The 26,626-nt window shown below is 42.3% G+C and overlaps 1 protein-coding gene and 1 pseudogene across 2 annotated transcripts in view; one reads left to right on the top strand and one right to left on the bottom strand.

The window, feature by feature from the left end:
- Positions 1–26,626, top strand: part of ndst1a (N-deacetylase/N-sulfotransferase (heparan glucosaminyl) 1a) — a 98,376-nt gene that overhangs the window by 56,702 nt on the left and 15,048 nt on the right. Inside the window, exons 2-3 of one of the 2 annotated variants that reach the window (XM_014199895.3) lie at positions 23,315–24,385; positions 25,230–25,712. In XM_014199895.3, coding sequence (XP_014055370.1) covers positions 23,822–24,385; positions 25,230–25,712 — 1,047 coding nt within the window. In that variant the 5' untranslated portion in view covers positions 23,315–23,821. The remainder of the gene's footprint in view (positions 1–23,314; positions 24,386–25,229; positions 25,713–26,626) is intronic. The other variant, XM_014199896.3, reaches the window with a different exon arrangement.
- Positions 3,969–6,188, bottom strand: LOC106604843 (general transcription factor II-I repeat domain-containing protein 2 pseudogene; annotated as a pseudogene).

Below are 26,626 nucleotides of genomic sequence, written 5' to 3'. Positions count from 1 at the left end.
AGGGTGCTAAAGTATTGAAAACAGGGGTGCCAATAATTTTGACCCCTACCTTTTAAAAATACAAAATAATAATACTTGTTAAACAAAATATCTTTCTCTGAACAATTGTATTATTCTAAAATAATATAGTTTCCACATTGTTTTGCATGCAATGTAGCTCAGTATTTGTATTGTTTATTTTATAAAAGTATTTTGTTGCTCATCTTTATCAGAGTGTCAATCATTATGGACCACACTGTTTTTACACAACTGTTACTGCTACTGTTATCTCTTTGTCCTGTACCAGCCAATTTAAAGATGGGACCTGGTGCGTCTCTGCTTGGCACTCAGCATTAAGAATATAGATTCGGAGTAAGGCCCTGTGATAGACTTGTTGTTTGAGTGAAAGGCATTCATTTCCCTCTGTTTTTGGGAGGGATAGTGTGTGTGTGTGTGTGTGTGTGTGTGTGTGTGTGTGTGTGTGTGTGTGTGTGTGTGTGTGTGTGTGAGATGTCTCTTATGTATTCATTCATGTCTATAATGGGGGAAGGGGTGTGTTGAGTTGAAGTTGTATGTTCCTCTCTCTACTGTGCAGGGGGAGAATACTATGGACAGATACCTCTACTTTACTGCTACACTATCCGCTAATGAACGTGTGTGTGTTTGCATGTGTGTGTGTTTGCGAGTGCACAGGCATGTGCACTGGCGTGTGCGTGTGTCTGACCGGATGTGTGCATCTGTTGGTACCAGTGGAGGCTCCTCAGAAGAGGAAGGAGAGGACCATCCTCCTCAGTGGATTTCTTCATCTTAAAAATTGTAAAACATTGAAAAACTAGACTAAATATATTCGTATGTCACCAAATAATTGATTAAAACCCACTGTTTTGCAATGAAGGTCTACAGTAGCCTAAACAGCACTCTGTAGGGTAGCACCATGGTGTAGCCGGAGGACAGCTAGCTTCCCCCCTCCTCTTGGTACATTGACTTCAATACAAAACCTAGGAGGCTCTTGTTTCTCACCCCCTTCCATAGCCTTACACAGTAATTATGACAACTTCTGGATGACGTCCTCCAACCTATCAGAGCTCTTGCAGCATGAACTGACATGTTGGCCACCCAATCAAAGGATCAGAGAATGAATTTAGTACTGAAAGCTTAAGCTACAGCTAGCTAGCACTGCAGTACATAACATGTGGTGAGTAGTTGACTGAAAGAGAAAGACAATAGTTGAACAGCTTTGAACAAATACATTTCTTCACAAATGAAGGAGAAGCAAGAGAGAGAGATTTCATAATTTTTTTTCAGTTTCACTTACTTAGCTTGCAAATGCAGCTGGCTAGTTTAGTTACTCAAACACCAGGCTCAAACAGAGGGATGCTATGTTAGCTAGCTGTCTATGACTATCCAACACAACACTGGAACTCTTCCAAGTCAAGGTAAGCTTTTGGTTATATTAAATTATTTCCACTGGGGCCCGCCGGTCTAACCGCTTACTGACTATACACTGTAACGTTACTGGTTGTAGTGGGTTTACTAGCGCATTAGTTCTATTAGCTATGTTGACTAGGACGTTACTTTAGCTAATATGGGGACAACGATGTAGGCTGTGTGTAGCGGTTATGACATGGTTTTGCTTGGAAAGGTTTTTTCGCCTGGCCACATACAGCTGATGTGTTGTTCATTGAAGTCCACAAACGAAGTGAAAAGGTGAGAGGAGGAGAGCGCATAGAGGCTAGAATGAATATAACATGGCTGCTATGATCATGGGTGCATTCAATCCGCTGATTCTGTAGAAAAATATTTCTTAAACGGAAGCAAACGAAACAGGGATGAAAATACCTGAATTTGTCCAATAGAAACTCTCATTTGCAACTGTTGGACTAATGATTACACCTAGATTACACCATTACAGCTTGATGCAGGCAAGAGTGTGCAAGGCGGTATTGAATGTGTCACTGTCTGTCCATGTGTCACTGTGTGTCATCTCAAATTTTTCTCTCGACCTGTGTGCAACTACGTTGTAAACTTTCATTCATAGGCTAGGTTGTAGGGAACATTTTTGTATCATGTAGTAGCCTAAACCTATCGATGTTACATTGAGCTGGATGAATGGAATATGAATGACAGTCATCCAACATGCTGTAATAGAAATAAGGCCATGCTCATGAAAAAAAAAAATCCTCCCTCATCATAAACGGCGCTGACCGCCACTGATTGGTACCGTCTGTGTCTGTGTCTCCCTGCCTGTACCATAGTATTCCCATGGAGTCGCTATTTCAAATACCATCCCGGCTGCTTTCCCCAGAGTGTGGTAATTCATTTCACACGTTTTCCAATCCCCTCAGCTCCTCCGTATCTCCAGTGAGGTGCGGCTGTATCAGAGATCTCAGATTCTCAGTGTGGAGAAGCTGCTTTTAGAGGCCATCTGAGTGGAGAAGACCCATACATATTTAATCTTATCTCCCCATGTTTTTATTCATCTCAGCCCTAATCGGCTCTCCACATTCTGAATGTATAATCATGCTATTATACTGTGCCTGCTGCAGTTAGCTTCAAGCTGGGGATCTCTGGGCTAGATAACATCAGATATAATCACATCAGATGAGCTAATGTGGTTACATTATCAGGGCTACAAACTAGCTCTGTCCACCACTGAATATGCAGGTAGGCTACCGAAATAGCCACAATTGGTCTCATTTCTGTCCTAAAACATCCCTTTTTACTGTCTTCTTCTCAGAATTGCTCTTAAGAATGTTGTGGGCTCAGGGCTCCAGGAGTTAACTTTCAAATCAGCCCATGCACTCTGTCCGATTACGTGTCGCTGAATAACAACACAATTAGGGAACGGCCGATATAGAACTTGTTTTAGGGTTGATGGCAATTTTTTGGAGGACAAAGCCGATATTTGATGGCGATATTCAACCTCATTACATTTTAAAATGTTGTTGGCAAAATTTCCCAGAGACAGCAATGTGTTAATTAATGAATACATTTTAAAATCAAATAATAAATGTGACTTTGGTAAAAACAATCTTACTAGCTAGTGTGTGCTAGCTAGCTGGTGTGTGCTAGCTAGCTAATGTGCGTGTAGTGACATAATGCTTGTAGTAATGTAATGCTAGTGGGCGTGGCATGTAGTGATTTAAGCTAATCAGCGTCGTACTGTTACAAGTACCCTAAATGGCAGTGGGCGCGGTGTGTTATGGCTAGTTAACTAGTTAGCTAGCTACCGGTATCTTGTTTTGTAAAGTGCTGTAGCCTGTTATGTACTTTGTTTTGTCGAGCAGTAAATTAATAAATACTTTCAATTAGGGATGTTACAATTTACCGATACGCATCGGTCCCCGATTGTAATATTTTTAAGATAAAAGTGCATCGGTCCACGGACCCCAAACTGATCCAAATGTAGCATGCATCGGTCAGAAAATTATTCAAACGTGACAAATCGCCAGTTCACTCATGTTTTCCTCATATTACGTTCTTTATACCTTCTGAAAATACTTATTTTACAATACATATTTTGTGACAACTGATGGATCCTCTCCTTCAGTGTCGAACTGCATGACAGTCATTGATCTACAAGTCATTTTGCATGCCGAATAACCCCAGGCAATATCAGCAGCCTAGTCAAACTGTACACTGTGCCCAGCTTCGCGCCTGTTCCTGATCTTGCACATCTGCGTGGAACCTTAAGCAAAGTTTCAAACTGTCAAAACTTTTTGATTTTGAGATGGGGTGAAATCCAGACTTGTGCTATACAGTACCAGTCAAAGGTTTGGACACGCCTACTCATTCAAAGGTTTTTCTTTAGGTAGGCGTGGTACACAGAAGATACCCCTATTTGGTAAAAGACCAAGTCCATATTATGGCAAGAACAGCTCAAATAAGTAAAGAGATATGACAGTCCATCATTACTTTAAGACAGGGGTGTCAAACTCAAATACCCAGTGGGCCAAAATGTAAAACCTGAACAAAGTCGCGGGCCAACATTGAACAAATGAACCTTTTAATATGGACCCAAACAAGTTTTGCTTTAACATTGAATATGGAACAAGCATCGCTTATTACCATACAATATATAATTTAATAGTGGAGACATGCAAAATCGAATTTCAAATGAAAAAACACATCAATGGCATTCATTTATTAAATAAATAAAATTTAAATAAAAATCGTATGCCTCTTTTCTATTTGCAGCCTTCTGATTTATATACCAAAATAAACTTTTTCCACTGGCTAATAATTTTACAAATAAAATGATAATAAATCAATCAACCATTCAAGCCCATGCCTTGTAGCAAGAAAAAGTGCACTAAGAAAACGTTAATTATTGCACACTGATCTAATCTGATGTGCCCAAGCCAGATACCTGGCATCTCTTCTTGGATGCTAGTTCATCAATGTCTGGGCTCAGGCTCTGAGCTGAAGAAATCCTCAGTATCGAGCGAAGGTGTTCATCAGTCAGACGCCTCCTGTGAGTTGTTTTGGTCATCTTCATCGAGGAGAAAAGTTGCTCGCATAGATAAGTGCTGCTGAACATGGAGAGCATCTGAGCAGCTTGGGTGCGGAGCTGAGGCATTGTGTCAGGGATGAACCGTGGAAACTGTGCGGCGCCCACAGCATCATACTTTGACTTCAGCGTGTCGTTGCACTGGAGTTCAATCAGCTCCATTTGGATGTTGGTTGGTGCATTTTCCACATCAACTGCGAAGGGATTACTAAGCAGTTCAAACCTACATTTCTGGACATCGAAGTCGGCAAATCGCCGGCTAAACTCAGCGGCGAGAACACTGAGTTTTTCAGCAAACTGTGCGCATGGGAACACGGCGGTAGAGATCTGCGCTTTTATGGTTTGGCAGCAGGGAAAATGGCAAGGGTTTCCTTGCAGCATCTGATTCTCCCACAGGCACAGTTTAGTTTTAAAGGCCCTCACTGCATCGTACATGTCTGTGATGATGCGCCCCCGCCCCTGAAGCTGCAGGTTCAGCGCATCGAGATGGCTCGAGATGTCACAGAGAAAGGCCAGCTCACACAGAAACTTTTGCTCCCGGAGCTCTGCTGTATCTTTCCCTTTGGTTTCCAGGAATTGACATAGTTCCTCACGCAGCTCGAAACATCTGTTCAGTACTTTTCCTCTGCTTAGCCATCTCACCTCTGTGTGATACGGCACGTCTGCGTATTCCGAACCACACTCCTCTAGAAAAAATTTAAACTGGCGGTGATTCAGACCTTTGGCTCTTATAAAGTTAACTACCTGTGTTACTGTGGTCATAACATGTTCCATCTTTAGGGCTTTGGCACACAGTGATTCCTGATGCATGATGCAGTGGTAAACAGTTAGCTCACCTGCACAGTTCTCTTCCCGCATCTTCTCCCGAACCATGCCCACCAGTCCACTCTTTTTACCGCACATCGCTGGCGCACCATCTGTCGTTAATCCAACGAGTTTATCCCACGGCAGCTTTATTTCAGTTAGACATTTGGAAACCTCCTCAAAGATTTCCTTTCCTGTGGTTGTGCCATGCATTGATTTGAATCCCAATAGCTCCTCCGTAACACACAGATTTGAGTCCACTCCACGGATGAAGACTGACAGCTGAGCAGTATCAGATGCGTCGCAGCTCTCATCCACAGCGAGGGAGAACGCAACAAAATCTTTTCCCTTTTCCATCAGCTGGTCATACAGATTGGTGGCAAGATCACATGTGCGATCAGCTACTGTGTTCCTGCTCAGGCTCACGTTTGAAAATGCTTGCTTTTTTCTCTGGGCATACGAGGTCACAAACTTTCATCATGCACTTTTTCACGAACTCTCCCTCATTAAAGGGCCGGGCTGATTTTGCGATCTCTGCTGCCACTATATAACTAGCCTTTACAGCAGCCTCACTTTGTGATGTGGCTTTTTTGAACATATTCTGTTGTGAAACCAAACTTCTTTTCATCTCCTCTACTTTCTGGCTCCTTTGAGTCATGTCCAGGTCCTTGTATTTGTCATGGTGTTTCGTTTCATAGTGTCGTCTAATGTTGTACTCCTTACTTACAGCCACGTTGACTCCACAAACAAGACAAACAGGTTTGTCTTTTACATATGTAAACAGATATTCTGCCTCCCACTTGTCCAGAAAGCTCCTGTTTTCTGCCTTTCTTTTCGCCATTTTTGGGAAGGGATAGTGCGCTGACAGTTGTAGCGTCTATGTTGCTATGACTACTGTCACAGAGGAGAGGGCGTTTCTGGGTCCTGTCCTGATTGGCGCGCGAAAACAACAGCAGAGCATTATGGGATTCGTAGTATAATACCGGCGGGCCAACTCTAGTAGTAATTTGGTATTGTCTCGCGGGTCAAATATAATTACCCCGCGGGCCAAATTTTGACACCCATGCTTTAAGACATGAAGGTCAGTCAATCCGAAAAAATGTCAAGAACTTTGAAAGTTTCTTCAAGTGCAGTCGCAAAAACCATCAAGCGCTATGATGTAACTGGCTCTCATGAGGACCGCCACGGGAAAGGAAGACCCAGAGTTGCCACTGCTGCAGAGGATAAGTTCACTAGAGTTACCAGCCTCAGAAATGACAGACCAAATAAATACTTCACAGAGTTAAAGTAACAGACACGTCTCAACATCAACTGTTCAGAGGAGACTGCGTGAATTCTTTATATATTTTTTTTATTTCACCTTTATTTAACCAGGTAGGCAAGTTGAGAACAAGTTCTCATTTACAATTACGGTTATCAGCCTCAGAAATTGCAGCCCAAATAAATGCTTCACAGAGTTCAAGTTACAGACACATCTCAACATCAACTGTTCAGAGGAGACTGCGTGAATCAGGCCTTCATGGTCGAAACCACTACTAAAGGACACCAATAAGGAGAGATTTGCTTGGGCCAAGAAACACAAGCAATGGACATTAGACCGGTGGAAATCTGTCCTTTGGTCTGATGAGTCCAAATTTGAGATTTTTGATTCCAACCGTCGTGTCTTTGTGAGACTCAGAGTATGTGAGCGGATGATCTCCGTATGTGTGGTTCTCATTGTCGGTAATTTATTTATAATTCAAGGCACACTTAACCAGCATGGCTACCACAGTATTCTGCAGAGAAATGCCATCCCATCTGGTTTGCTCTTTGTGGGACTGTCATTTGTTTTTCAACAGGACAATGACCAAACACACCTCCAGGCTGTATAAGGGCAATTTGACCAAAAAGGAGAGTGATGAAATGCTGCATCAGATGACTTGTCCGCCACAATCACCCGACCTCAACCCAATTGAGATGGTTTGGGATGAGTTAGACCGCAGAGTAAAGGAAAAGCAGCCAACAAGTGCTCAGCATATGTGGGAACTCCTTCAAGACTGTTGGAAAAGCATTCCAGGTGAAGCTGGTTGAAAGAATGCCAAGAGTGTGCAAAGCTGTCATCAAGGCAAAGGGTGGTTACTTTGAAGAATCTAAAATATGTTTTGATTTGTTTAACACTTTTATGGTTACTACATGATTCCATATGTCTTATTTCATTGTTTTGATGCCCACTATTATTTTACAATGTGGAAAATAGTCAAAATAAAGAAACTCTTGAATGACTAGGTGTGTCCAAACTTTTGACTGGTACTGTATTTTTATTGACTATGTCATGGCTCATTTGTAAGCCTGTAAATAAAGATACATTACTAACTCAAACACTTCTTCTGCAAAAATTACTATTTAATTAGTGGGTGATGGTGATTTCAGAACAAACAAACATACAAGCTACATTGACCCCCCTAATCTGATAGTGGTAATTGGGTGGTAGATGCCGAGTATCCCTTATGGCTCAGCTCAGGTGCCTACATAGTACATACACCATAGCCATACATAATTTACACACACACATACAGTTGAAGTCGGAAGTTTACATACACCTTAGCCAAATACATATAAACTCAGTTTTTCACCATTCCTGACATGTAATCCTAGTAAGAATTCCCTGTTTTAGGTCAGTTAGGATGACCACTTTATTATAATAATATGAAATGTCTGAATAATAGTTGAGAGAATGATTTATTTCAGCTTTTATTTCTTTCATCACATTCCCAGTGGGTCAGAAGTTAACATACACTCAATTAGTATTTGGTAGCATTGCCTTTAAATTGTTTCACTTGGGTCAAACATTCCGGGTAGCCTTCCACAAGCTTTCCACAATAAGTTGGGTGAATTTTGGCCTATTCCTCCTGACAAGAGCTGCTGTAACTGAGTCAGGTTTGTAAGGCCTCCTTGCTCGCACACGCTTTTTCAGTTCTGCCAACACATTTTCTATAGGATTGAGGTCAGGGCTTTGTGATGGCCACTCCAATACCTTGACTTTGTTGTCCTTAAGCCATTTTGCCACAACTTTGGAAGTATGCTTGGGGTCATTGTCCATTTGGAAGACCCATTTGCGACCAAGCTTTAACTTCCTGACTGATGTCTTGAGATGTTGCTTCAATATTTCCACATACTTTTCCTTCCTCGTGGTGCCATCTATTTTGTGAAGTGCGCTAGTCCCTCCTACAGCAAAGCACCCCCACAACATGATGCTGTCACCCCAGTGCTTCACAGTTGGGATGGTGTTCTTCAGCTTGCAAGCCTCCCCCTTTTTCCTCCAAACATAACGATGGTCATTATGGCCAAACAGTTCTATTTTTGTTTCATCAAACCAGAGGACATTTCTCCAAAAAGTACGATCTTTGTCCCCATGTGCAGTTGCAAACTGTAGTCTGGCTTTTTTATGGCGGTTTTGGAGCAGTGGCTTCTTCCTTGCTGAGCGGCCTTTCAGGTTATGTCGATATAGGACTAGTTTTACTGTGGACATAGATATGTTTGAACCTGTTTCTTCCAGCATCTTCACAAGGTTCCTTTGCTGTTCTGGGATTGATTTGCACTTTTCGCACCAAAGTACGTTCATCTCTAGGAGACAGAACACGTCTCCTTCCTGAGCGGTATGACGGCTGCGTGGTCCCATGGTGTTTATACTTGCGTACTATTGTTTGTACAGATGAACGTGGTACCTTCAGGCACTTAGAAATTGCTCCCAAGGATGACCCAGACTTGTGGAGGTCTACAACTTTTTTTCTGAGGTCTTGGCTAATTTCTTTTAATTTTCCCATGATGTCAAGCAAAGATACACTGAGTTTGAAGGTAGGCCTTGTAATACATCCACAGGTATACCTCCAATTGACTCAAATGATGTCAATTAGCCTATCAGAAGCTTCTATAGACATGACATCATTTTCTGGAATTTTCCAAGCTGTTTAAAAGGCACAGTCAACTTAGTGTATGTAACTTCTGACCCACTGGAATTGTGATAGTGAAATAATCTGTCTGTAAAGAATTGTTGGAAAAATTACTTTTGTCATGCACAAAGTAGATGTCCTAACCGACTTGCTAAAACTATAGTTTGTTAACAAGAAATTTGTGGACTGGTTGAAAACAAGTTTTAACGACTCCAACCTAGTGTATGTAAACTTCCTACTTCAACTGTACATGAGTCAGCTCAGACAGATCCTGCTCAGAGAGGCCCAGCTCAAGAGCCCCATCAGCAGCAGATTTTAATTTAGAATGGAAAATGAATGTGGTTATGCAACAAATGTTAGCTCATCGAATCGTTTCACATCCAGCCGAATCATATCAATTCGTTCTCTAATCAAACTGAATCGCACCGATTTGTTTCAAACTAAAACGTATCCTTCCTGTGTTATATCGGGGCCCATGTATCTAGATACCTATTGAATAGTCTTGAAAGGGAAAGATGAACATCCCTTCTTTCAGTATGTCTACATGCTGTGTGTCTTTATTCAAGTGTACTTGAAACTATATGCACGATAAGTGGGTAGCTAACAAGATGAAGTCCAACCAGAAGTTCCTCGCCGGCTTGCGAAAGTTAACATAAGTGCACTCGCGCTACATAGGGGACATCGGCTGCACCTATACTCAAGGGCCGATACACTAGGAAAGGCTCGATCAATTATTGGCTGTTCACTAAAAGCAATCATTTCAATCTCCATTTGGCCAGAGTCGTAATTGGAGGCCCACGAACCATTTGAGGAATTTCTTTATAAAAATAATCCTTGGTGAAATCAACTCAGTCTTGGGTACATAAATTGAGGTGCTGAACATTTTTCATAATTCAGCAGCTGTTCAATTCGTATGAGGTGTAGAAAGAGGAGAAACAGTCAAAGTCACTTTCCTCGAGAATTAGAACCACGGTACCAAACTAGATTTTGTTTCTATTCCAGCTTTGTCACCTCCGTCCTTCACTTTAATTCAGAAGTAAAGTCTTGCGTAATTGGTCAGATGCTCGATTAAGTTATGGGTCCATACGTGTTAAGAGAAGAGATAAAACGAGGATCGGAACCGGAACGAAGAGCTCCACCCTTTTCTGTTTGCAAGTTACGAGCAAGTGTCTGGGCCAAATGTCCCCTTCCGAAATTCGAAAGATGCTAACACCTGCGAAATCATGATTTTTCCAAATAATCAGTGATGGAAAACCGAAGCACCGGAACAATGCTGCTGATCTCACGCATCCGTGTTGTATCATGACAGATCTACATTACCATTTATGTTTACGTAGTCTGTCCACAAAAGATTAGTCCTTCACAGGCATGAAATGAATTGATTTAAGAGGGAAGTCAGTGTAAATGTTGGCACTGCGGCAAAAAGGGATGCTGCCCGCTTTGTACATTCAGATGGGCAAAAAAAGAGAGAAGAGCCGGAGAGAGAGAGAGAAACTTTCACTGAGCTTATTCTTCACGCTTTTTCACATCCCAAACTTTTAATCGCGACAGCCACAATGGATGCATGAAATGGATTTTGAATTTCAGATCTGATTTGATTCTTTATTGATGGATGCCAAGTGTGACTTAGACCCGACGGAGGGAACTGCCTTTGAAATACAACCTGTCAAAAAACTATTGTTTTCGCTTGCATTTCCATGTGTGCATGTTTGTAGCTTTAAATGCAGCACAGCAAAAGGGAATTTTCCATTTCTTTTGAAGTCCTTAATCTCCAACAGGATAGAAAGGACAGGATGAATGCAAATGCTGAGATTTCGTTCAGCTGTAGAAAGTACCACTACATTCTTTATGATTGAAAAATCCAAAGCTGCACACTTTCAAAAGCCATTATTATCATACGAAGTGTAGCCTTCCTACAGCCTCTGTGAAGAACTCTGCATGGACTTTAATGGTGCAGGTCGTAGTGTGCTCTACCCATAACTGCAGAGTCCCTGGTTCAAGTCCTGGTCCGGCTGTTCCCCCTTCACTTGCTATAAGTAGGCTGGTAGTCTTCATGGAAGGAGTCAATAGTGAACCACTACCAGTCATTAACACGTGCTGCTGTCCTAATGTCAAACAATGTCCAGATTAGGGTTGCAACACTGCTGATAAATTTACCAAAGTTACTAGAATCTTCAATAATTTAGGTAATTAACAGAAAATGTACGGCAATCAATTGTAACTTTGGTCATTTATACTTGAATAACTTTAAGTTATTCAAGTATAAGTTACACTATGCAGAAATTGCACCGCCATTTCCTGGTTGCTACAGCTAATAGTTTGCCTAATTTCAAATAAGATAGTATAGTGTAGGAAATCATTGTACCATCCAAGCCTTTGTGAAATATATTTTTCATAACCAAAAATAGTTGTTAAAGCTGTTTGAAGCCGAAAGTAAAAGATGCAGAAACAAAACTTGGTTGCCTGTTTTGCATGTTTTTTTGCAATTAATACGTGTCACATATCAGTTAGCAAACAATGTAAAAAAATAAATAATAATCATTGAGTTGATAAAGCCGCATACAAACCTGGTCTCTTTTTTGCTTTCTTGAGTAAGGCAGCTCCAAAATGCAGGTGCTTCAGCCTAGCTCAGTGCTTTCTGTGATGGTGGGGCAGACAGCGGAAAATACGGAGCGTAGGGGTTGGTAATGTTCTCTAGTTGAGCAGTGATTTGCTCAGTGTTCTGTCACTCATGGGGACACTACGTCACCGCCAAATCTAAGGGTAGAGCTCGAAAATTCAAGCCCCTTGCGTGCTGCCATAGAGTTACATTAGAAGTGCTGATCCAAAAAGGCTCAAGGTCATTGGCCACAGATAAAATTACATCAAATCACGTTGTATCTACAGTAGCTTTGATTGGACAATGAGAGAACAATGTAAGAATGGTCCATGTTCTGAATTCTGTCGCTGTACAGTTCAAAAGGGCTGAACAAATAGTTATATTGACTACATCCGTCCTAGCTCGCTCATGACTGTCATAATCGAAATTACGGATTGCCCCTTATCCGCTTGTTGTCCACTTATGCCATAGTTTGTACATCTCAATTGTCAATAGAAACCACATTTGTTTAAGCAAGTCAGCCATATCAGCTATGTTGTTTTTAAAGGCAGTAAATTAGTCTGAATGAAATTTTTCGCAGCCAGACAAGGCTCCGCTGATAGCCAGGTGTAGCAGTGGTAAGGCGTTGGGACTGCTGTTGGGACAGCTTTATGTAGGCCCTAATAGTTTGTGGGCACCGTTTGTCACCGTTATAGTGCAATTAATTTATTGTTTAGTGTTGTGTAGTGGCTTTGATGGCGTGCATCCCCCCCAAAACATTTTTGCCCCACCAAGATTTACATGCTCATATCGCCATTGACATAGTAAAATAAATACAATTATGTAATTTTGGGGGGGGGGGGGGATATTTCATGCTGAAACCCAGCTATTAAACACCAATGGTTTACATTCAGGATGTTTCACTGCTTTGTCATTCAAGTTTTTATTTTAAAATCTTCTTATTTAATTATTTCAAATATTTTACATGTGATAAAGCCAGAAGAGAGGGCCAGATAATTAGACACGTGACACTCTGAAGTACCCAAAAAGGCCACTACACGTCTTGTGATAGACCACATACAATTCTTGAAAGATATCAAAATTCTGGTAGTTTACTTGTAAATTTAGAAAGTTTCCAGTAATATACCCTCCCTTTGCAACCCTAGTCCAAATTAACTGGATTACACATTAGGGATTACACCACCCTGACCTTGACCCCGACCCCTTGGCTCCGACCCTGGCACTGACCTGTCCAGCTGGATGGACGTACAGTACTGCTGTTCTGCTTTTTTTTATTCTTCAATTTGGTTATTGATCATTGCTAGAGAGACATTTTCCTGCCATAGATTTTCAAGCTGAGTTAAGTCAAAACTGTAACTAGGCCACTCAGGAACATTCATTGTCATCTTGGTAAAGATACTCCAGTATTTTTTTGGAGTTGTTTTAGGTTATTGTCCAGCTGAAAGTTTTTTCTCCCAGTGTCTGTTGGAAAGCAGACTGAACCAGGTTTTCCTCTATGGTTTTCCCTTCCTTTTCCCCCCCCCCAAAATCCCAAGTCCTTGCTGATGACAAACATACCGATAACATGATGCAGCCACCACCTTGCTTGAAAATATGAAGAGTGGTACTCAGTGATGTGTTGTGTTGGATTTGCCCCAAACATAATGCTTTGCATTCAGGACATAAAGTTAATTTCTTTGCCACATTTTTTGCAGGATGTATGTTTTGGAATATTTTTATGCTGTACAGGCTTCCTTATAGTCACTCTATAATTTAGGTTAGTATTGTGAAGTAACTACGATGTTTTTGATCCATCCTCAGTTTTCTCCTATCACAGCCATTATCTCTGTCTGTAACTGTTTTAAAGTCGTCATTGGCCTTGTGGTGAAATCCCTGAACGGTTTTCTTCCTCTCCGGCAACTGAGTTAGGAAGGATGCCTGTATCTTTGTAGTGACTGGGTGTATTGACACACCATCCAAAGTGTATTTAGTAGCTTCACCATGCTCAAAGGGATATTCAGTGTCTGCTTTTTTCATTTTTACCCATATACCAATAGGTTCCCTTCTTTGAGAGGCATTGGAAAACCTCCCTGGTTGTTGTGGTTGAATCTGTGTTTGAAATTCACTGCTCAACTGAAGGTCCTTACATATAATTGTATGTGTGGGGTACGAAGATGAGGTAGTCATTCAGAATCATGTTAAACACTATTATTGCATACAGAGTGCGTCCATGCAACTTGTTATGTGACTTGTTAAGCAACTTATTATGTGACTTGTTAAGCAACTTGTTATGTGTCTTGTTAAGCACATTTTTACTCCTGAACTTATTTAGGCTTGCCATAACAAAAGGGGTTGAACACTTATTGACTCAAGACATTTCAGCTTTTCATTTTGAATTAATTTGTAAAAACGTTAAAAAAAACATAATTCCACTTTGACTTTAAGGTGTATTGTGTGTAGGCCAGTAACGCAAAATCTCAAATTCAGGCTGTACCACAACAGCATTTGGAGAAGTTCAAGGTGTGTGAATACTTTCTGAAGGCACTGTACTTACTGTATGTGTGTGTTTTTGCCGAAAATGACTCTGCATGTGTATCATTTAACAGTGCCTTCCAGATGCAGTAGTTTACACTGTTTGAAACAACAACATTATTGAAATGGCATGGGTGACCAAGAATAAAAAACGAATTGATACAATTTAAGGACAAGTGGCAAACAATAATTCAGGCACTAGGTATGGGGGTGTGAGCATGCAGTTCTGGGCAGATGATATGCAGTCATTGTTTGTGTGCATCTGTAAGTTGTTGTTCGTATGTATACGTTTGTATATGGAGTGAATTATTATTATTATTTATTGAGAACAGAGGGAATGCTGCCGCCACAGAAGGAGAACACTGCCGTACTCTGGCGTTACCATGGAGAGTGTGCGGTTGCCAAGGCACATGGAGACGGAACAGGGAGGGTCATAATTTATTCCTGTCAGCGGCACCGCGGGTGGTGAGGGGTGTAAGGAGGGGGAGATCAGGGGCATTAAGGTCCTAAGGGGCAGAGAGCAGAGGGACAATTTTATTTATCAAAAAGGGGCACCTCTGGCTAGTTCACCCCACGCTGCTACTGTACTGCACTGGCCTCAGGGGGGAGAGAGGGAGAGAGCCGACCTTAGTGTTGTTTATCGAAGGAGTTGCTTTGCTAGAGCTGACGTCCAGAGGAGGCCCCCGTCTCCCTCTCCTTTGTTAGGTCTGACTGACCACCTACCCAGAGGCTAAAGACTACTCAGTCTCACACAAATGTAGGAAAACATGTATACACAGATTTGTTTTCGTGAATTTTCAGGACTTTTTGGGGAGATACAGTGGCTTGCGAAAGTATTCACCCCCTTGGCATTATTTTGTTGCCTTACAACCTGGAATTAAAATAGATTTTTGGGGGGTTTGTATCATTTGATTTACACAACATGCCTACCACTTTGAAGATGCAAAATAGTTTTTATTGTGAAACAAACAGGAAATAATACAAAAAAAACAGAACTTGAGCATGCATGAATATTCATCCCCCTAAAGTCAGTACTTTGTAGAGCCACCTTTTGCAGCAATTACAGCTGCAAGTATATTGGGGTATGTCTCTATAAGCTTGGCACATCTAGCCACTGGGATTTTTGCCCATTCTTCAGGGTAAAACTCCTACAGCTCCTTCAAGTTGGATGGGTTCCACTGGTGTAAAGCAATCTTTAAGTCATACCACAGATATTCAATTGGATTGAGGTCTGGGCTTTGACTAGGCCATTCCAAGACATTTAAATGTTTCCCCTTAAACCACCCGAGTGTTGCTTTAGCAGTATGGTTAGGGTCATTGTCCTGCTGGAAGGTGAACCTCCATCCCAGTCTCAAATCTCTGGAAGACTGAAACAGGTTTCCCTCAAGAATTTCCCTGTATTTAGCACCATACATCATTCCTTCATTTCTGACCAGTTTCCCAGTCCCTGCCGATGGAAAAACATCCCCACAGCATGATGCTGCCACCACCATGCTTCACTGTGGTGATGGTATTCTCGGGGTGATGAGAGGTGTAGGGTTTGCACCAGACATAGTGTTTTCCTTGATTGCCAAAAAGCTAAATTTTAGTCTCATCTGACCAGAGTACCTTCTTCCATATGTTTAGGGAGTCTCCCGCATGCCTTTTTGTGAACACCAAATGTGTTTGCTTCTTTTTTTCTTTAAGCAATGGCTTTTTTCTGACCACTCTTCCATAAAGCCCAGCTCTGTGGAGTGTATGGCTTAAAGTGGTCCTATGGACAGATACTCCAATCTCTGCTGTGGAGCTTTGCAGCTTCTTCCGGGTTACCTTTGGTCTCTTTGTTGCCTCTCTGATTATTGCTTTCCTTGCCTGGTCCATGAGTTTTGGTGGGCAGCCCTCTCTTGGCAGGAGGTTTGTTGTGGCGCCAAATTCTTTCCAATTTTTAATAATTGATTTAATGGTGCTCAGTGGGATGTTCAAAGTTTCTGATATTTTTTTATAACCCAACCCTGTTCTGTACTTTTCCACAACTTTGTCCCTGACCTGTTTGGAGAGCTCCTTGGTCTTTGTGGTGCTGCTTGCTTGGTGGTGCCCCTTGCTTAGTACTGTTGCAGACTCTGGGGCCTTTCAGAACAGGTGTATATATACTAGAGGCCGACCGATTAATCTGTATTTTTGGCCACCGATTTGCCGATTATATATATTTTTTTACACCTTTATTTAACTAGGCAAGTCAGATTAAGAACACATTCTTATTTTCAATGACGGCCTAGGAACGGGGGTTAACTGCCTTGTTCAGGGGGGATTCGGGGATTCGTTTTTGCAACCTTCCGGTTACTAGTCCAACACTCTAACCACCTGCCTTACATTGCACTCCACGAGGAGCCTGCATGGCAGGCTGACTACCTGTTACGCGAGGGCAGCAAGAAGCCAACGTAAGTTGCTAGCTAGCATTAAACGTATCTTAACATAATCACTAGTTAACTACACATGGTTGATGATATTACTAGTTTATCTAACGTGTCCTGCTTTGCATATAATCGATGCGGTGCCTGTTAATTTCTCATCGAATCACAGCCTACTTCGACAAACGGGTGTTGATTTAACAAGCGCATTTGCGAAAAAGCACTGTCGTTGCACCAATGTACCTAACCATAAACATCAATGCCTTTCTTTAAAATCAATACACAAGTATATATTTTTAAACCTGCATATTTAGTTAATATTGCCTGCTAACATGAAATTGTGTCACTTCTCTTGCGTTCATTGCACGCAGTCAGGGTATATGCAACAGTTTGGGCCGCCTGGCTCGTTGTGAACTAATTTGCCAGAATTTTACGTAATTATGACATAACATTGAAGGTTGTGCAATGTAACAGGAATATTTAGACTTAGGGATGCCACCCGTTAGATAAAATACAGAACGGTTCCGTATTTCACTGAAAGAAAAAACGCGATGATAGTTTCCAGATTCGACCATATTAATGACCTAAGGCTCGTATTTCTGTGTGTTTATTATATTATAATTAAGTCTATGATTTGATAGAGCAGTCTGACTGAGCGGTGGTAGACACCAGCAGGCTCGTAAGCGTTCATTCAAACAGCACTTTTGTGCGTTTTTCCAGCAGCTCTTCTCTGTGCTTCAAGCATTGCGCTGTTTATGACTTCAAGCCTATCAACTATAATTTAATATAATTTGTGGGACGTTCCAACAGGAATCTATTCCAAAAACTTAGTAAATAACAAGGCTGCCAAAAAACAACGCATACAAAGTTGTATAGCGGCAGAATAAGATACTGGGTAGGGAGTGGTCTATTTCATTGCGTTTTTCACTCATCACGTTTATTCCGAAAAATGTCTGTCCTCACTCTGGTTGCCTATGGACAAACATTAAGAATAAGCTACGTGGTGAGTTGATGCCTATTCAGCAGCTAGTTAGCTAGGTTTGTATGCGTTGCTACTTTGTATGCGTTGTTGGTTGGCAACCTTTTACTTTACGTTTTTTGGAACAGATTCCTGTTGGAACATTCCACAAACTATACCCACCCCTTCAAGCCTATCAACTCCCAAGATTAGGCTGGTGTAACCGATGTGAAATGTCTAGCTAGTTAGCGGGGTGCGCGCTAATAGCGTTTCAAACGTCACTCGCTCTGAGACTTGGAGTAGTTGTTCCCCTTGCTCTGCATGGGTAACGCTGCTTCGAGGGTGGCTGTTGTCGATGTGTTCCTGGTTCGAGCCCAGGTAGGAGCAAGGAGAGGGACGGAAGCTATACTGTTACACTGGCAATACTAAAGTGACTATAAGAACATCCAATAGTCAAAGGTATATGAAATACAAATCGTAGAGAGAGAAATAGTCCTATAATTCCTATAATAACTACAACCTAAAACTTCTTACCTGGGAATATTGAAGACTCATGTTAAAAAGGAACCACCAGCTTTCATATGTTCCCATGTTCTGAGCAAGGCACTTAAACGTTAGCTTTCTTACATGGCACATATTGCACTTTTACTTTCTTCTCCAACACTTTGTTTTGCATTATTTAAACCAAATTGAACATGTTTCATTATTTATTTGAGGCTAAAATGATTTATTGATGTATTATATTAAGTTAAAATAAATGTTCATTCAGTATTGTTGTAATTGTCATTATTACAAATTTGTATGTATTTTTTAAAATCGCCCGATTAATCGGTATCGGCTTTTTTGGTCCTCCAATAATCGGTATCGGCGTTGAAAAATCATAATCGGTCCACCTCTAATATATACTGAGATCATGTGACAGATCATGTGACACTTAGATTGCACACAGGTAGACTTTATTTAACTAATTATGTGACTTCTGAAGGTAATTGGTTGCACCAGATCTTATTTAGGGGCTTCATAGCAAAGGGGTGAATACATATGCACGTACCACTTTTCCGTATTTTTTGTTTTGAATTTTTGGAAACTAGTAATTTTTTTTAATTTCACTTCACTAATTTGGACTATTTTTTGTATGTCCATTACATGAAATCCAAATAAAAATCCATTTTAATTACAGGTTTTAATGCAACAAAATAGAAAAAGCGCCAAGAGGGATGAATACATTTGCAAGACACTAAAATGTATTCCCATTCAAAATCCTATTTATCTCAACTCTAACCTTTTAATAAATGCAGGACATGGGAAATAAAGTACTGACTTTTCAAAAGTGTTGTTTTCCTATATTGTCAGGACATTCTAGTGACTTGTCAAGACATTGTGGTCCTGATAATGTATTAAACTATGTGTACACACACACACTACTCAACGCTGCTGTCATCTGCTATTGTTTATATACATGCACCCACTGTCCTTACAATTAATCCCACGCTAATAATGGGGTAAATATGTTAATTGCTGTTTTGAACACTTCGTAAATTCCTGATTGATTGCTGCATCGGTCAATTTTGTTGCTAATTTCTCTCGCTCTGTCCTCCCTATTTTCTCTCTCTTTTTATTGCCTCGTCTTTCTTTCCCTCTTCCCACTTTTTTCTCTCCCTCTCTCTTTCCCCATCTGTCTGTGTCTGTTGCCTCGTTTAGTAACTCTTCCATCCACACAGGCAATTACAGCCCTCATATTCACTGTGAGCTCTTCCCGTCAGAGAGCTTGGAAAGGTTAGCTATTAAATTCACATTAGTCTCAGTCTGTCTACCTCTCTACCTCTGCTCTCTATGCATGAGTAAGGGACTGATTCCTTCTTTACTGTGTTCTGTTCAGCAGCAGACTGGGATGGATGGAGAGAGAGCCTCTCTCCACCGCTCTCTACCTTGCTGATACGTCGGCCCCACGTTCCATCAGGTTACTCAGGACATAAAATATTCATGCTTCTTCTCTCTTCTTTCTTTTTGCCACTATTTTCCATTTATTTCATTATTTGTCGGGGGAAGGGTTGAGGGATGCTTAGAGTCTCCTTTGAAGGCCGAGAGATTGAGTAAGAGATAGAGAGGGTTAGATCTGAACATCCATTAGCCTGCGTTTTCCACTCAGTGTAAATGCATCTCAAGTGTACCTAGCTACCTATCTATTCCCACTACATTACAGTCTAATGCTCTCTTCTCTGCTCTCCCCTGGCGCACCTGACCTTGCTACAAGGCCTAGGCTCATACCCAAGGCCTCCAGCTCTCCTTGCGCTCCCCATCTCCATCTCTCTCTTGCTCACGCGCCCCCCCCCCCCCCTTTCTCTCTCTCCCCCACTCTCCCTCACCCCTCTCTCTGATCTTGTGTAATTGTAGTCCTTTGTGGCCCAGGCTAAAGGTCAACATTAGGGACCAGTCATAAGTGGTGAGACTTGGTCAAGGCCTACCGCAGATAGATGGCTTTCTTCCCTTCTCTTCCCTCCTCTCCTCTGCTTATCCTGCTGTTAACTGGTGCCCGCCAACCCCTGTCACCATTAATGCCAGTGTCACGGTAGCCTTTTGTCCCCTCAGACCTTTGGCTTCCGATAGCATTCTGTCATTAGTGTGATTATCAAGACAAAATTACTTTTAACCTCTCTGGGCTAGGTGGGACGTTTCCGTCCCACCCTAGTCAACAGCCAGTGGAATCCCGTGGCGCGATATTCAAATACCTTAGAAATGCTATTACTTCAATTTCTCAAACATATGACTATTTTACACCATTTGAAAGATAAGACTCTCCTTTATCTAACCACACTGTCCGATTTCAAAAAGGCTTTACAACGAAAGCAAAACATTAGATTATGTCAGCAGAGTACCCAGCCAGAAATAATCAGACACCCATTTTTCAAGCTAGCATATAATGTCACAAAAACCAAAACCACAGCTAAATGCAGCACTAACCTTTGATGATCTTCATCAGATGACCTTCATCAGATGACACTCCTAGGACATTATGTTATACAATACATGCATGTTTTGTTCAATCAAGTTCATATTTATATCAAAAACCAGCTTTTTACATTAGCATGTGACTAGCATGTGACTAGCATTCCCACCGAACACTTCTGGTGAATTTACTAAATTACTCACGATAAACGTTCACAAAAAACACAACAATTATTTTAAGAATTATAGATACAGAACTCCTTTATGCAATCACGGTGTCCGATTTTAAAATAGCTTTTCGGTGAAAGCACATTTTGCAATATTCTGAGTAGATAGCCCGGCCATCACAGGCTAGCTATTTTGACACCCACCAAGTTTGGTACTCACCAAACTCAGATTTACTATAAGAAAAATTGGATTACCTTTGCTGTTCTTCGTCAGAATGCACTCCCAGGACTTACTTACAAATATTGGTTTGGTTCCAAATAATCCATAGTTATATCCAAATAGCGGCGTTTTGTTCGTGCGTTCAAGACACTATCCGAAGGGTAACGAAGGGTGACGCGCCCGGCGCGTATCGTGACAAAAAATTTCTCAATATTCCATTACCGTACTTCGAAGCATGTCAAACGCTGTTTAAAATCTATTTTTATGCGATTTTTCTCGTAAAATAGCAATAATATTCCGACCGGGAAACCCTGTTTTTGTTCAAAGACTCAAAGTTGAAAATGGTGTCGTCTCATGCATGCGCACGCCCGTCTCATTGTTCTCAGATCGACCACTTACCAAATTTTTCAGCCAGTAACTGCAGAGTCATGATTCAACGTTCTGGCGCCTTCTGAGAGCCTATGGGAGCCGTAGAAAATGTCACGTTACAGCAGAGATCCTTTGTTTTGGATAGAGATAACAAAGAAGGCCAAGAAATGGTCAGAGAGGGCGCTTCCTGTTTGGAATCTTCTCAGGTTTTGGCCTGCCAAATGAGTTCTGTTATACTCAGACACCATTCAAACAGTTTTAGAAACTTTAGGGTGTTTTCTATCCAAAGCAAACAATTATATGCATATTATAGTTACTGGGCAGGAGTAGTAACCAGATTAAATCGGGTACGTTTTTTATCCGGCTGTGCAAATACTGCCCCCTATCCCCAACAGGTTAAAGTCCTATTTCAGGAAAAATAAGAGGACTTGACTACTCAAAGCCACCACTGTGGTTGAGTAATATCCGGAACCTTCTCTCAAAGCAGAGTAACCACCCACCTGAGAAAACGTTACTACTACTGATAAAGAAGTTTCTCTCTCTCGGCGCAAGTCGTCCTCTGCCCTCTTACGCGACCTCTGCGCTGTGCCGTAGCGGCTAATCTTATTTTGATATGCCGTGGCACGGACCTGGCTCCTCACAGAAGGAATGGGTAATCTTGAGCGTACCAGGGCTGTGTGTTTTGGTCTGCTCTAGAGAGATACTTCTGCACACCCACGTCCTTTTCACAGCCTCTCTTTACGTTGAAAAACTCTGGTCCTCCAGAAGGGAAATCTGGAAGCGGCTCAGTGAAAGTGTGATATATTTTTCTCTGCCGCAGCAGCACGGCTCAGGAGGGCGATTTGGGCGTCTTTCAAGATTGTGACTGACGCAGGAAGACTGGTGGGACTTCGCTATTGCCAAAATGTACAGTTCTCACACAGTTGATTGTTTTGTATGGTGAGATCTTTGGCTTTTCTCCATGGTATTCCACAAGGAATGCTATATAGAATGATATTGAGCTCTCCTTCATGGAATACCTTGAGGAATTCTATATGGAACCATGGAATGATATCAGGTTTTTCCCTCATCAAGCTACTCTAGTCAGAAATCAATAACTCATTAAATGCAGTCCATGTCCGAGAACTACTGTTTTGTAAAGTGTCAGGCTTTGGTGGGCCCACACAGAGCACTCTGCTCTCTCTCCCTGTACGGTAATAAACCTTTGATAATGCCCTCCCTTTAAGAAGACCTTTTTGATTGCGTTAGGTAATCAATTTTTGATTAGATCCAAGGTCTTAATGAATCCTTATGGGTAGAATGGTGGTCATTAATGAATGGTTGAGATTGAGAGGGTGGTGGTCTGTGTTGCTCTCATGTGTGGGGGTGTGTGGTTGGATAACAGAAGAGAAAAAAACTCTATACTTAATAATACAGTTGTCTCATTTCTCAAGTAGTTCTCTTTAATGAGAGATGAGAATGAGGCTAGTGGCCATGGCTTCACTTTACATGCAGTCACAGAGCCCTGCCTGGACAGACTGCCTCAACTACTCGCCTCTAGGCTTTGATCTTTCTTTCTTTCTTTCTTTCTTTCTTTCTTTCTTTCTTTCTTTCTTTCTTTCTTTCTTTCTTTCTTTCTTTCTTTCTTTCTTTCTTTCTGTCTGTCTGTCTGTCTGTCTGTCTGTCTGTCTGTCTGTCTGTCTGTCTGTCTGTCTGTCTGTCTGTGTCTGTCTGTCTGTCTGTGAGGGCCAAGGGTAAAGCTCTGATGGCATATGTGTAGGTGAAGGCAAGAACTACTTTTAAAATGACCTTTAAGAGGAGCTGGCACCGGCACTGTAGCCTACACCTCTCCCACACAAGTAAACAAACAAAAGAAATATGGCTTTGAGTTACGTAGAGGCAATATTCTCTCTGTGGATTTTTAATGTTCTATTTCTTTCTTGCGTTTCTTTCCAGGTCATCACTAGATATCGTCCAGGAGGATGCCGCTATTGGGATGACCTTTGTGACCTCACCTTTGCCCTCCCCTGGAAAGATCAACCACCAATCAAGAACCCTGAACAACGGCCTACATGGATGTGGTTGGCTGGTTCCAGTGATGGACAGGTGACCAGCCAGCCCTCTAGCCGCCCTCTTCTACTTTGACTCCCCTCCCTCCCAGACGTGCAGCGTGCACCCCCGGTCGGAGACCCCCCACATCTCTGCCATGGTGACATAATCAGCAGCACATCATGTGGGAGATCCAACATCATGAGACCGTCTCGTTCCTATCTCCAGTAGCTGCTGCTGAAGCTGCTGCTGCTTCTCTAGCCTGTGGATTACCGACTAGACCACTTGAAATAACAAGACGGACTTCGGACTGATTTACTTTAACTCTCCACCAAGTAGCCCTCGAGAGACTGTTTTCTGGGTGTTACGGTTGGACGGTCGGTGTTGTCAGTCGGTCAGGCGTTGTGCGTGACGATGCTGGGATGCGTGTCCCGCCTGCGTCGGCTGGTCCGTCTCGTCCACCACCTCCCCCTCCAGACCTCCCTGCTCCTCCTCTTCCTCTTCTGCACCGTCAGTGTCTTTGTCTCTGCCTACTTCCTGTACGGCGTCAAACGGGAGCTCGAGCCCTCAGGAGGGGGCGTGGCTGGCAGCGAGGGGGCGTCGGCCATCTACGATGACCTGCGGGCGAGCCCGTCGCGACTGCTCCCGGTGCGGGCGGTGTCGGGAGGGCTTGCTGGGGGCGAGGGGGGCAGAGGAGGGGTGAGGACAAACCCCCTGGTGCTGGTGTTTGTAGAGAGCCAGTACTCTCAGCTGGGCCAGGAGATAGTCGCCATCCTGGAGTCTGGACGTTTCCACTACCGGACAGAGATCTCTCCAGGTAAAGGGGACATGCCCACATTAACAGATAAAGAGCGTGGGCGCTTCACGCTAGTCATCTATGAGAACATTCTGAAATATGTAAACCTGGATGCCTGGAACCGAGAGCTGCTGGACAAGTACTGTGTGGAGTATGGAGTGGGCATCATCGGCTTCTTTAAGGTTAGAAACACCCTACTGTCTGTCTTTCACTCTATCTCCACCTCTCCAGCTGTCCTTCTCTCTTTATCTTTCTGTTGTCCCTAAGGAAATAGATCTCACTGTGCTGGAGAGAATGTGAAAGAGCAGAGGTGACGTGAGGAGTGGTACATGTACAGTACCAGTCAAAAGTTTGGACACACCTACTCATTCAAGGGTTTTTCTTTATTTTAACTATTTTCTACATTGGAGAATAATAGTGAAGACATCAAAACTATGAAATAACACATATGGAATCGTGTAGTAACCAAAAAAGTGTTAAACAAATCAAAATGTATTTTATATTTGAGATTCTTCAAAGTAGCCACTCTTTGCCTTGATGACAGCTTTTCACACTCTTGGCTTTCTCTCAACCAGCTTCATGTGGTAGTCACATGGAATGCTATTGGGGAGAGAATGAGAGTTCATCTCAATGAAATCTCATCTGAAGAGATAGTCAGCTCCATCATCAATGTTGAACAGGAATGTGTGTTAATACCTCATCAAGCATTGCTGTAATATTTTTTTTTGTGTGAGCACATCCTTAGTATGTGTGGGTGAGTGTTAACTTAATTATTTTTTGTGTGTGTGTTTTTTCATTTAACCTTTATTTAATTAGGCAATATAATAACATTGCATTTTCTCAGACACCCACATGAGGAAGGGAGAGAGAGGGCTAACAAGATTCTATGCCACATGATTGGAAGTTTTGCCTATTCAATGCAATACAAGATTTCTATCTGCAACGTTCTGAATAGAATTGACTGGAATGGAACTGAAGTTGTAACGCTGTCCCCTGTTGATGTTGTCATTGATTTCCCTCCTGTAGGCCAATGAGAACAGCCTGCTGAGTGCCCAGCTCAAAGGATTCCCCCTCTTCCTCCATTCCAACCTGGGCCTGAAGGACTGCACGGTCAATCCCAAGTCCCCCCTCCTCTTCATCACACGCTCTGGCCAGCCCCTCCCCGGCCCCCTGCCCGGGGACGACTGGACCGTCTTCCAGTCCAACCACTCCACCTACGAGCCCGTGCTACTGACCAAGACCCAGTCCGCCGAGAGTGTCCCCTCGCTCGGTACGACGGCCACGCTGCTCCCCTCCGTTGTGCAGGACCTGGGTCTCCACGACGGCATCCAGAGGGTTCTGTTTGGGAACAACCTCAACTTCTGGCTGCACAAGCTGGTGTTTGTGGATGCGGTGGGCTTCCTGTCGGGGAAGAGGCTGTCTCTCTCCCTGGAGCGACACCTACTGGTCGATATAGATGACATATTTGTGGGGAAGGAGGGGACCAGGATGAAGGTGAAGGATGTCAAGGTGATACATACTTGGAAAACAGAAAATGTCAATTTCCAATGTTTTGGTCTCTGAGACCTTGTAATTATGTTGCATAATATGTTTGTAATGAAACATAATTAGCTAGGCAGGTGGGCTGGCTGGTACAGGACATGAAAGGCATCGTGCCATTCCTAGTATTATATTAAACTTCTCAGTATGCTGACTCAGATGACAGATAATTGGTTAAAATAAACGGATAATAGCATGATCGATGGAATTGTGTTGTTAGATTTCAGTGCAGCCTTTGATGTTTTTTATCCAATAGAACCCAGTGTTCTTCAATGGAAGCTTTTCTAACATCAGATACAGGGCATTGTCCCTCAGTGCAGTTGCCTTCGGTCGTTACTCTCCTCTATTTTTACAAATGATTTGCCACAGGTCTTACACAAAGCTAGAATGACTATGTATGCTGATGATTCCACACTCTACATGTCAGCACCCAAAGCCAGTGAGCTCATAGAAATTCTAAATAAGGAGTTACAGTCAGTATCAAAATACACAAATGGCACAAATCAACTGTACTAGTTGTTCAGGCTCTGGTCTTGTCCCATCTTGATTACTGTCCAGTAATATGGTCAAGTGCAGCAAAGAAAGACCTAGCAAAGCTGCAGCTTGCTCAAAACAGAGCAGCACGCCTTGCTCTTAACTGCACATACAGAACGAACATCAACAATATGCATGCCAGTTTTTCCTGGTTGAGGATTGGTGAGATGAACTGTTTCTCTTCTAGTTTTCATGAGAAGCATTACATGCTGACCAGACCACTCGCGCATGTGCGTCCGCCGTCACGCGCATGTTGATTTTGTCCCCCCCACACCAGACACGATCAAGAAACGCAGGTTGAATTATCAAAACGAACTCTGAACCAACTATATTTATTTTGGGGCAGGTCT

This window comes from Salmo salar, chromosome 05, assembly GCF_965601325.2.
Source record: "Salmo salar chromosome 05, fSalSal1, whole genome shotgun sequence".
Lineage (NCBI taxonomy): Eukaryota > Metazoa > Chordata > Actinopteri > Salmoniformes > Salmonidae > Salmo > Salmo salar.
This window is presented reverse-complemented; position numbering and strand designations above follow the sequence as displayed.